This window comes from Sander vitreus, chromosome 16 (assembly GCF_031162955.1).
Source record: "Sander vitreus isolate 19-12246 chromosome 16, sanVit1, whole genome shotgun sequence".
Lineage (NCBI taxonomy): Eukaryota > Metazoa > Chordata > Actinopteri > Perciformes > Percidae > Sander > Sander vitreus.
The window spans coordinates 17800404-17818801 of NC_135870.1; the positions used below are offsets into that span (position 1 = coordinate 17800404).

The 18398-nt window shown below is 41.5% G+C and overlaps 1 protein-coding gene across 1 annotated transcript; it reads right to left on the reverse strand.

Annotated features, from left to right (window-relative positions):
- Nucleotides 1-1126: 1126 nt before the first annotated feature.
- On the reverse strand, nt 1127-17656 carry LOC144531704 (uncharacterized). Its single transcript, XM_078271962.1, is given in 7 exon segments — nt 1127-1306; nt 1418-1554; nt 2325-3574; nt 3576-3972; nt 3975-4035; nt 4037-4933; nt 17540-17656. Coding segments are annotated over 7 exon segments (3039 nt in total).
- Nucleotides 17657-18398: the final 742 nt, after the last annotated feature.

Consider the following 18398-nt stretch of genomic DNA (forward strand, 5'->3'; position numbering starts at 1 on the left):
AATAGCAGTATTCTGTTTTTTATTATAGTATAGTATTATATAGAAGTATAAAATCAGTCAACATTTCTAGTAGCCCTTGTAAGAACATTACAGATTTAAAGCTAGCCTGTATATATTTTTGTAGCAATGACTAGAAATATTACAGAAATTGTAATTGCAGTATTGTGGCTAAAACACGGCTAATAGGGCGGTGTCAATGAGTAACTTGGACTAAAAAAGATGGTTTGTGTCTCTAGACATGAATAGTCAAACATGGATTTTAACAGTTATTAGCTAAATAACCTGTTCCCAATTTGATGAAAATGCCAGTGGCCTTGAAGAGCAACTACGCAAAATTAAACAAATTCTAAATGCCATTAACAAAGAGATTCTGAGTGTGAGCTCCCAAGTGATGCTGCAAAGGAGCATGCTGAATCACTGTTAATTTCTACAGAATGAAATAGCATAAATGAAAACTATACATGGCCCAAAGGCTTGCTAATGGATAAGAAAGATTAAAAAGAAGAGTTGCTAAATTTGTAATTTGTTATATAATTGGAAGATCATGTGGAGTTTACGACGAAATAGATTCAGTTCATGTGGAGGACATACTACATGATTCATACATTTGGGAACTACTGTTAAATCTAATATTATATTATGTTCTTTCATTGTTATTACCTGCTATTTATCTTTACTTTTCCTCGATACTTTACCATACCAGAACATGAATAACAGAAAGAGAAGCAGTAATCTCTGGCAGGGATGCTGTGGTTGAGAAGTGCAGATGATGTCACTAAGAGTTGATCTGGAGTCGGGTCAGCATTATTTGATGCATCTTTACCACTTCCTCTCTAATTACTGTTGTAAATTAACACTCACTGGCTTATTAGTGGGCTTAGTTGCAAACTCCAGACAACAAGTAGTAAGTGCAAGTACATTAGCTACTAGCTAGCGGTAGGCTAACGTTAGCTGCTGTTGCGTATAGTGTTAACTAGCGACGAGACTCTAGAGCAAAACTTAGGAGAGCGAGCAACTCAGGGGCAGAAGCTAGGATGATGAGGAGCTAAACCTAGGAGGGTGAGGGCGAAGGACTCAGGGGATAGGATGGCGAGGGAGCTTACTGAGGATAGGATGGCGAGGGAGCTTACGGGGGAGCGTGGGGAAACAGGGCCAAGGGAACCGAGGAGGTGGTACTGGAGTCCGGGAAACAGGTGAGTCGAGGAGGGGGTTGCTGGACGTAGGAGCGGAGGCCGAACGGAGCAGAATCGGAGGCAGGGTAGAGCAGGGAGCCGTGAGAGGGGGACCAGATGGTGAAGCTAGCTGACTAGATGCGGAAGAAAGGTGTGGAGCCGATGACTGCAGGGAGAAACATGAGGAGAGGTAATGACAGGTAAAGTAACAACTGTTTAGCGAGCGCGCTTGTATCTAGTGTCACCAGATGGGCAGAGACAATGATCCAGCGAAGATTATGAGTGGAGCCGGGGTTGAAGTACTGAGCTCGATTGTAGATGGCTGGCAGGTGTGTGTGGCAGGGGAGCGGTGATTGTGGAATGAGGAACAGGTGAGTGTCAACTGGCAGTAGGCAGGAGCAGATGGGAGGAGGGAAAACACAGGAGGCACAGGGAGAAGCAGGACCAACAGAGAAAAACACAAAAAGGACTAGAAACAAAAACCCCAACCACGACAGCTAAGGCCATATGGTCAAAATTAAATGATTTAATAATAATGTATAACAATAACAATAACTTATTTCATTAGTAAATTGCTGTTGAACGACAAAAACAACCACCAGATGGGAAAAGGACATTTACAATAACTTCAAATGCACCACGAAGCTGTAGTTTACCAGCTTCATCGAACGCACCGTCTGTGTTGTTTTTCCGACAGCAGCTACAGATTGTTACATACCGGTGTTGAATCCTCTACAGTAAAACCGGTCAAACTTTACACCGTTTAGCGTTAGCTGTCAGCATTTTAACAGTTTTTAATCCAGCTACTAGCTAGCGGTAGGCTAACATTAGCTGCTGTCGAGTATAGTGTTAACTAGCGTCACGTGCAGCAGTGTTTGTGTTGTCTGTATCATCTGTTTCAGAGCATGAGAGAGAAGCGCAGACATATCAGTGGCACCAGATTTCGGCAGCCAGGGTTGGCAGAAAGAAGATTTTTACAAGTAAATGTTCCAATTAATGATCCAGGCAGCACATTCTCGTCTCCCTCCTTCATTTTACAGTGGAATGGTGGCTAGAACGGCTCCGGGTCAAACGTCAATATGGAATGGATTAATCTGCGTTATTTTTTTTAACGCGTTATTTTTTTTCTCAGATTAATTAATCGAAATTTACGCGTTATTTTGACAGTCCTAGTTTTTAGCCTTTGGCGGAAGATGTGTAGGTTTTCGGCCATCCTGATGTCAATAGGGAGCTCATTCCACCATTTGGGAGCCAGGACAGAAAACAGTCGGGATTTCCTTGAGTGATTAGTTCTCCTTCGCTGTGAGGGGGCAGCAAGCAGGTTGGCTGATGCAGAGCGGAGTGGGTAGGTTGGGGTATAGGGTTTGACCATGTCCTGGATGTATGCTGGGGCTGATCTGTTCATGACCCTGTATGCAAGTACTAGTGTCTTGAAGCGGATGCAGGCAGCAATTGGTAACCAGTGAAGAGAGCGAAGGAGCTGTGTAGTGTGAGAGAACTTGGGGAGGTTGAAGACAAGTCGAGCTGCTGCGTTCTGAATGAGCTGCAGGGGCCGGATGGCACATGCAGGCAGGCCAATCAGGAGGGAGTTGCAATAGTCTAGACGTGAGATGACTAGGGCCTGAACCAGAACCTGAGCCACCTTCTGCGTTAGAAGGGGATGTATCCTTCTGATGTTATGCAGCATGTATCTACACGATCGGGTAGTTGCAGCAATGTTGGCAGTGAAGGAGAGTTGGTCGTCAAGTGTCACACCCAGGTTTCTAGCAGTCTGGGTGGGGACTACCACAGAGTTGTCAATTGTTATAGTCAGATCTTGGGTAGGAGAGCCCTTCCCTTGAAGGAAAAGGAGCTCAGTCTTGTCAAGGTTGAGTTTCAGATGGTGTGTGGACATCCAAGAAGAAATGTCAGTCAGACAGGCCGAGATACGTGCTGCTACTTGAGTTTCAGACTCCGGAAAGGAGAGAATTAGTTGGGTGTCATCTGCGTAGCTGTGATAAGAAAAGCCGTGCGAGTGAATGACAAACCCGAGAGAGTTGGTGTACAGAGAGAAGAGGAGGGGACCCAGGACTGATCCCTGAGGAACCCCAGTTTTGAGTGGGAAAGGTTCTGAGGTAGATCCTCTCCAAGTTGCCCGGTAGGTTTGGTTTGTCAGGTGAGATGTGAGCAAAGAGAGCGCAGAGCCTGAGACACCCAGATCCTGGAGTGTCGAAATGAGGATCTGGTGGTTCACAGAAAGGTCCAGAATGATGATGACGGAAGAGAGAGATGTTGTTCTAGCGATGTGAAGCTGCTCAGTGACAGCAAGGAGGGCAGTTTCTGTTGAGTGGCCAGCCTTGAAGCCAGACTGGTGGGGATCAAGAATGTTGTTCTGGTGGAGATAGGTAGAGAGTTGATTAAACAAGAGTTTTGGATAGAAATGGAAGAAGGGAGACGGGTCTGTAGTTATTTACCTCAGACGAGTCAAGTGTTGGTTTTTTGAGTAGTGGGGTCACTCTTGCCTTTTTGAGGTCGTTGGGGAAACAGCCAGTTGACAAGGAGATGTTGATGAGATGGGTGAGGAAAGAAAGAAGGTCAGGAGCAATAGACTGGAGAAGGTGAGAAGGGATAGGATCAAGGGGGCAGGTGGTTGGGCGGGCGGAGGTAATCAAATTAAGAATTTGATTTGGAGATAGAGGGGTGAAAGAGGAAAGAGTACTGTATGTGATGGATGGTAAGATGATTTCAGGAAGTGTGGTGGAGAATAAAGAGCGTATGTCATCTATCTTTTTTACAAAGTAGTTGACAAAGTGGGTTGGTAGGAGGGAGGAGGTGGACTGGCGGGATCTAGGAGGTTAGAGAAGATGGAAAACAATTTTTTTGGGGTTGGAGAAAGAAAATTAAATTTTGGTTTGATTAAAAAGAGCTTTTTGCTGCAGAAATAGAGGCAGCAAAGGGGAAAGAAGAGACTGATAGGTAAGTAGATCATCTGGGTGTTTAGATTTCCGCCATTTCCTTTCCGCTGCCCATATAGTTGATCTTTCAGCACGCACTGAGTCAGATAACCACGGCGCTGGGGAGGAGTTGCGAGCCTGCCGTGAAGTAAGAGGGCAGAGAGAGTCAAGAGAGGAGGATATAGTAGAGAGCAGAGTGTCTGTGGCAGCGTTGGGAGGCATGAGTAAGAAAGAGTCAGATGGAGGGAGGGTTGATAAAGTACATAACGCCAGAGAAGAAGGAGAGAGTGAACTAATGTTACAGCGGACAGGTATTGTGTCTCTTGAGATATGGTTGTGAGCTTCGGAGTGTTGGAGAGAGTAAGAGATGAAGAAATGGTCTGAGGTATGGAGTGGAGTAACAGTGAGGTTGGATGTAGAGCAGTTTCTGGTGAATATGAGATCTAGGTGGTTGCCAGCTTTGTGAGAGGATGGGGAAGGCGAGAGTGAGAGGGCAAAGGAAGAGAGAAGGTGTAAAAAAGCAGTTGACTTCTCTGTCTGGACGTTGAAGTCGCCCAGAAGTACCAGCGGAGGGCCAGTTTCAGGGATGTTTGAAAGAAGGACATCCAGCTCCTCCAAAAACTCTCCCAGGGGACCTGGTGGGCGGTAGATAACAACAATGATTAGTTGTACCGGATGCGTTATGGTAACAGCATGAAGTTCAAAAGAGAGTGGAGTGAACTGGCCTGTACCCCCGCCTCTAGGGGTGGATGTGTTGGTCGGTGTAGTCCAGGTCTCAGTGAGAGCAAGGAAGTCAAGGGATTGCTGGCTGGCAAAGCCAGAGATGAACTCAGTATGCACAATAATATGAGTAGAATACAGATGTAAAATCTGTGTAACCAGATCATACCATATGATAAAATAACTATTACTACTACTACTACTATTCACATATTAGAGGTTTGAGTAGTGTCTTTTTTTTGGTTTAATGAAAATGTAAATTATGTGGGTGTTCTTTACAGCATGATTACCATTTATAGACAGCAGTTAGCAACAGGTATTTTAGCCCACTGGCATACTTGGTGCACAACAGGACACTCCGATGGCAGATCCAGCCAATACTCGAGCAGGAGAAAAGAGGTAGTTGGAGCTGAAGAGTTTGGTTAAAAGCAAGAGTCTCCACCACTGTATGTATAAGTGAGAACAAAGGCTCAATGGAGTACAAATATTATGAATACCAGAAGGACATTAGAAGTGGTGGTATCCAATAAAAAGTGCTCATAGGGGGACAAATTAAATGTTCTGTTATACAGCAAAGCTCCTCTGAAACTCACTTTGAGTACTTGTAGATTCATCCAAATTTATTTTCCAAATCTACCAACAGAATGCAGTAAACGTGTGTATTCCTGAAATTTTCAGACACACAGTACATAGCATTGCGTATAACCCTGTAGTTTAAAAATTGCATTTATATACCACTTATTTTTATGCCAAATACGTTTTGAGGGAAAGGTATAATTGCTGCCTGGATAATGTGCAGTGACAATGTTTCGTGAGTTTACGGAAGTTCAATGTTTTTGTACTGCACACAAGCTGCAGGGTGATTGGTGGGCATACAAAACACAAAATTTTTTAAATGTTATGTTGTGTTGTGATGTTATGTTAATGTTAACACATAAGCATGCCCTGTGTCAGGCTTTCAGTCACTTTTGAGTCAATATTAAACAGCAAAGCCAGAATCTTTCCTAACCTTCCTAAGTGCTTAGAGTATGTAAACCTAACCATGAAAAATGTTTGTGCTTTAGTTGCAATGCACTCTTCTTATATGGTCAGCAAACATGTTGCAGATACGTACATTTTGTGTAACCATCTTGCGACACCTGATTCTTTAAAATCGTTTCCACATTAGGTTGATAGTGAATGTAACTGAGGTGGCATTATGTTTCTCTCAAAACATATTTGCTTTTGCAAATTGGAAGTATATAAATGTTTTTTAGTAGTCAACATAACCAACATGCCCTCATAAACAACACAATAGGTCGATTGACTACCAAACATCACGTGAGCGCTCTTTTTACGTCAACACAATGGCAGTTTAGATCACGTGATCTATTTAACGGTCACAATTTTAAACACGTAGGTAACGTTGTGACCCAAACTAGTCAAGTTTATGCAACAAAAATACTTGGGGTTAGTTAAACATAAGGGTTTGGCTTAAAATGAGTCACATAAAACTACTACGATGAGGACGGAACAACGTCACAGACGGAACTTCGTCACAGACTTAGGTCCGTAAAAGTCGGTTCATTTTCAAATAGTTGAGTTTTGGTTTCACACCGGACACAAACTACAGTCTCCTGAGTGAATGTCCTGTGTTTGTATGACTAATCCACCTCTCTGACCTGCTTCCTTTTGCGGAGTTTGGGACTCTTATACTTTGTCACCTCACTTCCTCGTTTGGTCCTGCGATATTTACTATAGTCACAGAAATAGACGCCTAACAAGAAACTAAATACAAATTAAATAAATATGGGTTGTTATAAGCTGCTTGCATAATCAACCTATATGGCTGTTTTCTGGGTGAGGACAGTCTGAAAAGGAAAAGAGAACTATTGCAAGACACAGTGTGGCTAGATAGTTTAGAGATAGAACTTTTTTTCTGGGGCAAATGAAGATTTTTGTTTCTCATCAGTGGAATGTCAGAGAAAAGGAAATGTCACAAATAAAGCTATCATAAGATCACATTATTCATCTGTGTAATTCCACCATGTAACCTCTTAGCTCTTATAATTTTCAATCTCCAACAATCCAAAAAGACCGTTTGACAGTTTGAATATCTGTTCAGCAACTGTATCACTTTAATGTGGTTTTAGGCCATTCTAGTAGTAATTAAGATGAAATTGTAAGGATAAGTCTTCTTACTTAAAAAACCACCCTTTCAACATTATACTGACACTGCAAAAATGGTGCATTGTTAAATATATTCAAATTATGTTCCCCCAAGGCAAGTGGCACTGTACAAACTGTTTAGGTTAGAGACTGAGATAAAATGATTCCTGAACTCATGGCGCTATGTTCTGAGCTCACTACCCGTTCCACTGAGAGGCATGAGAAAAGGGGAGGGGGTTGTTTTGCTGTCCCACATCAACTGGCCTACTTGATGGGGATACAAAAGGAGGAGAAAAAGCAGGAAGAGGATGGATGAAAATCACACTGGGATTCAAACTGAATAGATGGAGAATTGCTGCTAACTCCTAAAAAATGTTGTCTTATGTTGAATTGAGGGATTCATATAAAATCAAGCCACATATGTGAAAGAATAGATAATAAACTGTAACAAAACTACTATTCAATTTTTACACAATGTCCATTCGTCATTTATTCCAACTAACACGTACATAAGACCCAAGCTGATGTCTAGCCAATCCCAATGTCCAAACACACCTAAAAGAAACATGTACAGATGGAACATTGTGTGCTCTAAAATGTAACCAGCTAATACTTATTAATTGATAATTACTGTGTATGAATATCATTTTTACAAGGTGTAAATTTAGGCTGGTTCACACTGGATAGAACTAGTTCATATCTTGTTTTCTTTCCCCATCTCTCTGCCTCGTGTGTCACTGAGCTCAAAGCCTGTTCAGTGGAGAATATGAAACAATAAAACCCAATTAGAAATAATAGAGCCAGTATGAGGGTTGTTTTTTAAAAGAAACGTAAAAATAAAATGTAATCCACTGGCAATGAATCATGAAAGTGATTCATTTATAAAGTGAGAATGTGTTTGTGGTAAAAATATAAAGAGCACAGTACAGAACAGAATCGGAGGGCCTCTTTCTTCACAAAATCATCCAAAGCGTGTAAGTTGTGTACGGCAGGTGCTACACATCCAGCCTGTGTTGCTCCATCTTCATTAAAATAATTTAGTGAATGGCCAGATAAACAGAAATACCTATATGATGTAATGCAGTGCAATAACCTGTAATACTATGAATTACTAGCTTTTGTGAAAACTACAAGTTTTTCTTGCATTTGACTCAATGCTTTAGCATATTTTAAGGCTGTGCCTTGTAGTTTGTGTTGTATTGGATTGTATTGAAAGATGTTTCTGCAACCCATGCAGCTCAACCGCTGACAGATCAGTCAAGTTACAGTACTGCTGTTACAGTAACTTGACACTAGGATTGCGCGATATTGGAAAAAACTGAAATTTTTTCTTGCAATATACAGTATATTGCGATATGAAAAACATAAATGACATAAATAGCTCTATTTGGAAATACTAAATCATTCTCTACTACTGGGGTGATTTTGTAGGGGAGTGCATCTACAAAGAAAATAAAAGTAAAAAAGGAACTTTTCTTATATGAGAACCATTCTTTGTTGAACTTTAAAGGGATACTTCACCGATTTAGCATTAAGCTTTGTATCAGTAGAAACACAGTAGTATTTTCGAATGACCGTGCTTCCCTCCCTCATGTCCCCCGAGACGAGAGATTTCTGTATTGTGGGTCTGGAAAAAATCTTCCGATGATGGAAAATGACGATTTTTGCGTCATCTGAAGATTTTTTGACCAGAGGCAATGGACTACAGCCAGTAGTAGAAGCTACTTCCGCATGTTTTCAACCCGCCCATAGAGTGCCGGTGGAAAGCTAACGCTAGCCAGGCACCTGTTCAATCAATCCTGCTTGCAAGTGTCCGCTCATTAGACAACAAACTGGACTACATCCAACTTCAACGAAACTCCCAACGCGATTACAGAGACTGCTGTGTTTTTGTTGTTGTGGAAACATGGCTGAACAACAGTGTACCGGACTATCCAGAGTGATAGAGAAAGATGGCTCTGGGACTATCCAGCTACCAGGCCGGCTGCTCTGTTGCCGGGTAAGATAGGGTGACCAGACGTCTCCGGTTTCTGGGGACAGTCCCCGGTTTCGGTGACTTGTCCCCGGCTGGAGCTGTCCCCGGAAATGTCCCCGGTTTTCACTGTGACTGACAGACCCGAAATTGGAATGATAGAAAGAAATCATTGACCAAACGTATAGTCGCGCTGACTCGTGCACCCTACACTCAAGCCAGAGCAAGCGCTGCTCAGAGCTCAGATATGTTTTAGAATGCCCATATTTTACGATACTAAAATTACTGTTTATTTACATGGAGCCTGGTGGGTTTAGCGAACGCAATTTCGCGGATTTTTTATCTTTAAAAAAATGATCTTACTCTAACAGAAAGATCAACCTCCTTACATAAATACAAGCTGGACAATTGCCATCCTATTAACTTACATTGTAGCTTGTTTCGCCGCTGCCGACTGCAGCGATCTCGTTTAATACTGGACCAATGTAAAAGGAAAATATTTTCTCAATAGTTTTAACTGTATCCGATACTCAATGAGCTGTTGCAGAAACAAGCCCAGCGTGAAGCAATAAAGCAAAGGCTGTCAGATAAATGTAGTGCAGTAAACATTACAACATTTCCCTCTGAGGTGTAGTGGATGAAGTAGCAACAGGGGTGATTCTAGGATCAGACCTTTAGGGGTGCTCAGCCCCTATGAGAATGTGACACGGATATGGCGCATGCATGTTAATCTGCGCCATGAAATTACCAACTTCTTTACAACCGCACACCTGCTCTCCCTCTGACTAAGCCACCTCAACCAGAATCGAAGCTTTCCAATGATATTAGCGCCAGTTGCTGTGACAAATGGTTTGCGAGAAAATTAATGAAATGTTATCATATTTGCATTCTGCATAAATCTCTGAACACCATTACTCTCTGTGAAATATTTCACAAACTCTTCACTTAACACATGCATTGGTACAACAAGCGGTTCCTCGGTATTCTGGTTTTGAAATTGCAACAAAATTTCTACATGGTCTCCAACTTTCTCTCTCTCCGTGTGTAGAAAAGTACCGTAAGCGGCAGCTGCCGCTGACACTTTTTCCATGGGTAGTGAAGCTACAGTAGTCAGTGTTTTATGTTCACTGCAAAGACCAACTAAACCACCTGATTAATGCAACGTAGTCACGACATATCCCGGCCATTTTTCACCGCAGAAAGCTGCTACCAGCCAGGCTAAAACTAACATAGTTAGCCTAAAGAAACAAGGCGTCTGTCCCAACTAACGTCATGGTTCGGAGCTGCGACGCTGGAAACGTAACACTAATCTACAACAGCAGTCTGTTTCTGATATAACGTCATTTACACTGATGTAAGTGCTCTTGGATACACAGTTTGTTGACGAGTGTGACATGCAGGCTCTGCATGCACAGCAAACCAACAATCATGATCTATTTTAATCAATTGATCAAACAACCAAAGCAGGCCCCGCTAGTCGACCACAGCCTGACATTTAGAGGAAGCAACATGCATTATTAATATCATTAATTTTAGCCTGGATTGATATTATATGAATACAATGGTGTCATGTCAGTCAACCAGTGTATTTCTTCCTAATTTCCCTCTCCAAAATCACTTCAGAAGAGTAGTCACAGCCTTACTTGCTTTGGTTTTTGTAAAGCATTAAAGTTCTTTTTTTTCATTTTATTTTCTTTGTAGATGCACTCCTCTACAAAAGCACCCCAGTAGTTGAGAATGATTTAGTATTTCTAAATAGGGCTATTTATGTACTCTTGTAAAAATTTGTCTTTTTTTCATATCGCAGGGGAAAAAAAATATCGCAATGTAAGTTTTTTCCAATATCGTGCAGGCCTAGTTGAAATGACAATAAAGCACATTGAGTTGAGTTGACTGTCTCACTGTCTGTCTGTCTGTAAACGCTAGGCGTGACTTGGGAGTAGACTCTAAGTAGCAAGTGCATTCTGGGATGTGGTGTCTTTCATCCACATGAGCCAAAAACACATTTTCTGGCTTTTCTCGTCCTAGAAGCCACCAATTTCTAAATTTTTTTTTCACATTTCTACTGCATAAGTGACCCAATTTAAAGATATATTCATCTTTCCAACGGTGAAATATCCCTTTAATGCTTTACAAACACCAAAGCAAGTAAGGCTGTGACTACTCTTCTGAAGTGATTTTGGAGAGGGAAATTAGGTAGAAATACACAGATTGACTGACATGACACCATTGTATTCATATAATATCAATCCAGGCTAAAGTGAATGATATTAATAATGCATGCATGTTGCTTCCTCTAAATGTCAGGCTGTGGTCGACTAGCGGGGCCTGCTTTGGTTCTTTGATAAATTGATCAATATTGATTGTGATTGGTGGTTGGCTTTGCATGCAGAGCCTGCATGTCATGCACTATCAACAAACTCTGTGTATCCAAGAACACTTAAACTGGTGTAAAAAACGTTATATCAGACACAGACTGCTGTTGTAGATTAGTGTTACATTTACAGCGTCGCGGCTCTGAACCGCAACATTAGTTGCGACAGACGCCTTGTTTCTTTAGGCTAACTATATTAGCTTTAGCCTGGCTAGTAGCAGCTTTCTGCAGTGAAAAATGGCCAGGAGATGTCATGATAACGTTGCATTAATCAGGGATTTAGTTTGTCTTTGCAGCGAATATAAAACATTGACTAGGCTACTGTAGCTTCACTACCCATCAAAAAGCTTCACTGTGTCTGTGGGAGCTGATGCTTACGGTACTTTTCTACACACGGAAAGCCTCACTTCCAATAACAAACCCCGTCGGACTAATGTTATGTCACATACACACGTTGCCCACATGGCCACCTGTCTTAAAGGGGAAGGCGTCGGCCGGTAACAATCATGTAAAAGGAGAACGGTGAAAGTTTACTTTTCTATCAAGCAGCAAAAAAGTTTTAGCGTCAAAATCGCAACGTCCTGCGATGTGACTATCGCACATGTGCACACATGTAGATGCACACGTTTTAAAGTTGCGAGCATGAACAGTATTACCAATTAATATGCACAATGTAAAAACAAATGACTTGTGACACCTACATGGCTATGTAGCAATGCATTACATTTAACACGTTTTTTTAACAAGGGCCAATCCAATTGTGGACTTAATATGGTAGTCCTGGTTAAATAGCATAATTGCACATCTGTAAGTGTGACATTGGTTGTTTGTGTGCGCAGGATAAATGTCAGTCCCTTCTGCTCTCCTCATTCACTCTAGCTTTGTGCTTTTCATTTCAGGAGGCAGCTCACAACCAATTATCGTCTCAGTGGAGCAGACAATACATTGGACTTCACCCTAGGAGTTAGAAAAACAAGAAACTGGCAATGTTCTGGTCACAGGCCCGCTTGCCTCTAATCGCATGCTAGGGATGTTAAACACCAGAATCAGATTTCAATGCCCAATCCAGCTTTCCATGAGAGAACACTCTACACAGGGGCAGAAATGTCCTGTTAAAATGGGTCCTTGCATTTTTGTGTTAAGAACATTTGGCTTTTGTGTTTAAACAGATGGTCTAGCCTCATTTTAAGTTGCTTAAAATGATCGACGCCACAGGATTCCAAAAGGCCTCTCTAGAAGTCAACTCCACAGTCTTTTGAATGGTCTCTCCTCTCTTGTTTGTTATTGGAGGCCAAGCACAGTAGTGTCCTGTAGTAGAATGTTTGAAAGCCATGTGTCAGTAGGAGCACTTATTGGCAAAAAAGTAGAGTGGACGAGCACAAACCAGTGCTTATAGTAAAGTGGTAAACCAGCAAGAGAGCAGGCACTAAGAAAATCTGTCATGGCATTGGCTACCCCCTGCAGACTGAAGGGGGGGTATTCAGCAAGCACAGCTTTTTTGCAAAGTACTTCTGTTGTCCACTGAGCCAGGGCCTCGTCAGATAAAAATAGTCAAAACATCTTTAAGCCAGTAAAATCTGGCCATTTCCAGCACTGCAATTTTTGCTATCCATTTCTTTCTTTGTCTTGTGGAGGGACACAAAGAGAACTTTCAGGCTTGAAATGTTGAGTCGACAAAAAGGGATAATGTGTGTTTGTGTTGAGTTGAGCACAGCAGGCAAGAGAGGAAGGCAAAGAAATACACCAGAATGTATTGTCTGGAGGATTTTATCCTTAGACACACAGCCTTAATTGTAAAAACTTCTGTACTGTAGCAGAAGTTCTGGAGCAGGACCACACTTCAACTGTGTCACTTCCATAATTATCTGCCTAACCCACTTCTCCTGTTCCACTCTCGTATTCTGCGCCAGACCGAGATCATGCAACATCGCCTCAAGCACACTCGGTAAAGTAACCTATTATTTCACTCAACGATACACTCACCTTATTTTAAATATAGACTTCATATCACTATCCTCATCGATCAATGATCTATACAGACAGAATCAGGTCTATCACATCCAAAGTTTCCACCAGCCCACACCAGCAGACCCAGCAACATAACCAAAAAATGCAGCTTTCCTCCACAGCCCTTGAAGCAGCAACTCCAGGCTTCTCTCTTAATCTATATTAGCGTAAAGCTAATCCCCCCCTTTTTTCACCTCCCGTTCCTCTCCACATCCCACCAGAGCCAGAGTCAGTTGACTGCTGCTCACTAAGGAAGTCAAAGAAGGCTTCATGATCGACCCATCAACCATGCCATAACCCTCAAACTCGAAAAACGCTGTGGCTCTCGAACGCGGACATAACCAGATCAGCCTCTCTCCATGCTGCACCGAATGCCAACTTTTCTCCTTCCAAGGCCACCTAAACTTCTCTATACGCATCACTGCACAAGGGCGAACCTTTATCTCTCACATGCTATCAATCGCTTCTTCCGTTCTATCATTCCTGAATTCCATCTTCCTGGACGGTTCAAGCCACGCTGAATCACGTATTGGCTCAGCCTTCCCATCGAGCAACTGGAACACAACAACTTCTTCCACAAGGAACAAACTTACTCACCCACACGACATCCATCTATACACTGGTGTTGCTCTCTCCGCCAGGGTTTCTACAATGGAAGATGGTTCGCAGCCGAATGGCCCCCGGAGCTGCATGCAAATGCAAAGTCAAAGCTTCCACTGCGCTACCAATGGTCCCGCAAGTCTTTCCTTATGTAACCAGTAGGGTAAGTATACATACATAGGCACACGGAAATAAATGCCCGTCCGGTAAGCTCCGACTTCCCCTTTTTCTGCTGTTGTCGCTGCCTGGTGTGCCTCGTGTGCTGTTATTTGTTCCATGGTTCGAGATTAACGCTCTGTGTGGTTTGCGGGTTCGTTGGAGGAGACAGCCAAGGTACTGTTGCTTTGTTGGTCATTTTTACTGTGTGTTTTGCCATGCCGGGACAAACATTGATCTTTGTTTTTTTCTGTCCGTGCAGTGTACAGCGCCGCTGCTGTTTTGCCTAGTCGGAGTTTTACACTTACTCACTTAGCTTACCTGTCTTAGTCATTTTAAATTATCTGTACTGGAACCTTTGCCTGTTTGTTTATTGTTACGATGTGGTTTTATGTTTGTATTGAGGAGAGTTCATTTCTTTTAGATATTGTGCGTTAGGTTTAGTGACTTTTAATCTGGCCTGAGTTTTTAGAAACCTAGTGGTCGCTTAGTGATTCGTAAAGGTGGTGACGTATAACTGGCATATTTTACTAGTACTATTGCATGGTTTTAATGTGTTATTTGGGTTTATTTTGATATTTGCATGTTGTGTTTATCTGTAGACCTTGCCTTTTGTTATACGATCCACCCATGATGACCATTGCAGCCACTTAAATAGTTTCCACTTCAGTAGTTTCCACTTCAATAGCTTTTACTTTAACGACATTCTCCTCTCCTACTGTGTTTTGTATTTTTGGTTGTTTTGTCTTTTATTTCATTGGTTCTGTTTTTTATTTTTATTTATTTTGTTACAGTTACGTTCAAATGAACATTGTCTTTGGGTTTATAATAAATCATTTTGAGTTGCCCAAATCAACCTCGTCTCTGATCATTTATGTGGGCTTACCTGTGTAGTGGGAGTCCCTGGTTTGGTACCAACTGATATCAAATTAAATTTAAACTCTTTGGGTGAAAGTCCCAAGGTGGCGTTGTCGACTGTGTTAAATTGCTAAATTTTGGCTAAGCCCTCTATTGGGCCTGGTTACACTTACTTACTCAGACAAAACTTGCAGTCATTGACATAATCAACAAGTACACTCCACCGCCCCATTCATCATGCATGCATGTATGAATTGCCTATTCTGTCACTGCGTTAAACATTACATTACATGTCATTTATCTGATGCTTTTATCCAAAGCGACTTACAATTGCTATATATGCCAGAGGTCGCACGCATCTAGAGCAACTAGGGGTTAAGTGTCTTGCTCAGGGACACATTGGTTGATGTATCAACATCAACATCAATATGTTCTTCCATCGCTGACTCGCTTTCCCACCCCGTTCTTCTCTTCCTCTCCTTTATACAAGGGGGTACGTTGGGCGCGGGTGCTATTGCGGATTCCCTGTCAAAGCTTCCCCACAACACATTCGGCAAAGCGAACGAGCTATAAGCAGTTCAAGTCTTACACATCAATGATGTTTTTCTTTAATAAATCATTAAAGACATTTGTTGATTTTGCAGTCCTTGCTTGTGAATTGACCAGATGCAAAGTAAAATAGGTTTTTCTTTTTTAAATATGGCACCCACGAAAGTGATCAAGCACCAGTTAGGGTCTTACACACTTGACCCCATGCAGTCTTGTTAGGTGGCTATTATGTTGCACTAAGCACAGCAAGCATTTATTGAGCTGCTGCTATTTATTAAATAGCCCAGTCTTTAATTATCCATAATTATTTTAAGAGTTTACTGGTATTTATAAGGGGAATATACAGCACTAAATATTGTTCATTTAGAGGTTCTGAGAACAAGGTGGGGACAGTGAAAATGATAGATATATTGGATAATCAGTTTCAAATGAAATAAATTCATGAAATTAATCTTGATATTCTGACAAATAGGGTTCATGCTGCAAAATATTAAATGCTACATTTGGCTACTAAATAGGTAAGTTGCAGGTATCCAAGGTAATATATAGTAGTAATAATAATAATAATTGTAGAAGTGCTTGATTTCAGATTTGTCTGCCCTTATTTTCACACTTTTAGTGTACTCTTAGTGAAGTTTTGCTCTGCCACTCCATAGTGTATCCCCTCTTCATCATTCCTTATCTTTCATTCCTGGGGCTGCCACTGCAGGGCTTGCAGCAGCACATGTGGGAGGAGCTTTGGCATGTGAAAATGATAGGCAACAAAGATGCTTCAAACATTTTTTGTGCAGGAATCTGTGAATATAACATTGCATTTGAATAGACACCATGGCACACAATATTGCCAGTGTTTAAACTGTTGGTTATAAATTAATTCCAAACTCCTTGTGAAATATTAAAAAGAAAATCTCTCCCCATTTTTTTACCCCTAGATAAAAAGTTTCCTCCCACCTGTTTGCGTTGTTCTAGTCTGATGTATCTCACCGCACTTCCTCACCTCTGTTTCTGTAAATTGGTGCTTATTGCCCCGGCTTGGAAACTCCAGCATTTATCCATGGCAATTCCCCAGGCTAGATCATGAATTAGTTAGGGAGCTCAGAGGGAAAACAAAAACATAATTAGGGAATTTCATCACCACATTGTGCACACTGTAATAAGGAATTTGTTTCTTTCTGTATCCCTCTGATACACACGTAATCTGTACGCACACTAAAGAGTCAAAGAGCAGGAGGGAGATTGCAATGTGTATATTAAGTTAAATTTCTTGGCAATCCTGGTATCCAGGAAGGCTGTGTACCCAAAAACTATTTGGCAAATGACTAAGTGGGCTTGAGTTGAATGATAATAGAACAGCAAGCATTCTATTTGTCTGACAACTTTATTGTGAGATCAATGCCTTTTATTATGCCAAAAAGCTCTCAACATCTTCAGAAGAGTTGAATAACCCCATAAGTGTGAATAAGAAGTCCACTTTGCATATGGTGCCAAATACTCAATTGCGCTATACCCTTGACCCTCCTACCCAGTTACTATAAATCTGAAAAGAGCCTTTATTGAATAACATCAAAATGTAAAGCATGTTTCAGAAATGTAATGTAGATCCAAAAAAAAGAATGTAAAGCCCATAAAATTGACTTGATACCCATCTAGTAGGTCATAAATGGACAGCGCCATGTGCTGAAATGACATCTATTAAATTTAGCGGATTAATGACAAATAAAAAACAATGGTATGGGAGTGCAATCATTATAGTAAATCCACCTACGTGTTTTATGAGGAATTAAAAATGAATTAATGAACAAACATACATGGTCCCCCAGTGCACAGTGCCTAACAAACTGGCCTCTGCACTCGAATGATCATACCAGAAAACGATTTTCTCCCATTCCTCCCACTACCTCATCAGCCTCATGAAGTGTACATAATTACACACTGTTTGGATGGTCATTATAGTCATCACATTGCTTAATATGTTTATTTGCATTATTCATGAGGAACACATCTCTTCATCTCTCAGGCCTAGAGTGTCTATCTAGAGGCATCATCTCACTCTGGCTGATGGATTGGTGATGTAGACCCTAAGACTCAGTGGCAGGTCAGACTTATCCATCGCCATCTCTGAGGCCTGTGTAGCCCCCAGAGCAGCCAGGCAACAACCATCATTCATGACTGGAGCAGTCAGGGGGGATACTAGGGTCTAGTCTACAGCATTCAGACACCCTCCGTAATCACTCATGCCACTCCGTAATGCACTGGGAGTACCTAACAGTGATGGATAGTCATCATCTCCTATCGTCCCTCAATTCATTTCGTTCCCTCTTTCATCCTGGTACTCTCATTCTTTTCGTTGTACACTTTCTCATTTACTCAGTATTGCTTCATTAATCTCTTTGTTTCTCTCTCTGTTTCTACTCTGCCGCTCTCTCTCTCAGGCTGGACTTTGTGACAATGTCCTGACCTGCCAGATGCTGACTGTCTCTTTGCAGACACAAAGCTCTGCAAGCTCTGACTACAGTAATAGCCCGTGTTGACAGCTTCCAAAGTATGCCACCTGATGAAAATTTCAATTTTGCAAGCAATTTCCCACAGGTACAGCAGTAAAGTACAAAAGGTTTCACTTCAGAGGGAGCAATTATATATGTTATGTAAGTGGTTACCTCCATATTCCATTCCCATCACCCCCTGCTCATAGATACGTGTTGATATTTTAAGATTAAATGTCTTACAAATAGGAGAGAGAATGATGAAAATAATTACATGTAAAAAATCCTTTCATTAGAGATTACTTCTTAATTTAGCTTTTTTCAGGTGCTCTTTACCAAACAGAAGAAAAAAAAATAACAAAACAAACTCCCTTAATTTCTGCTGAGCTATTTTAAGGTCAAAATACTGTGTTAAGACACTCCATG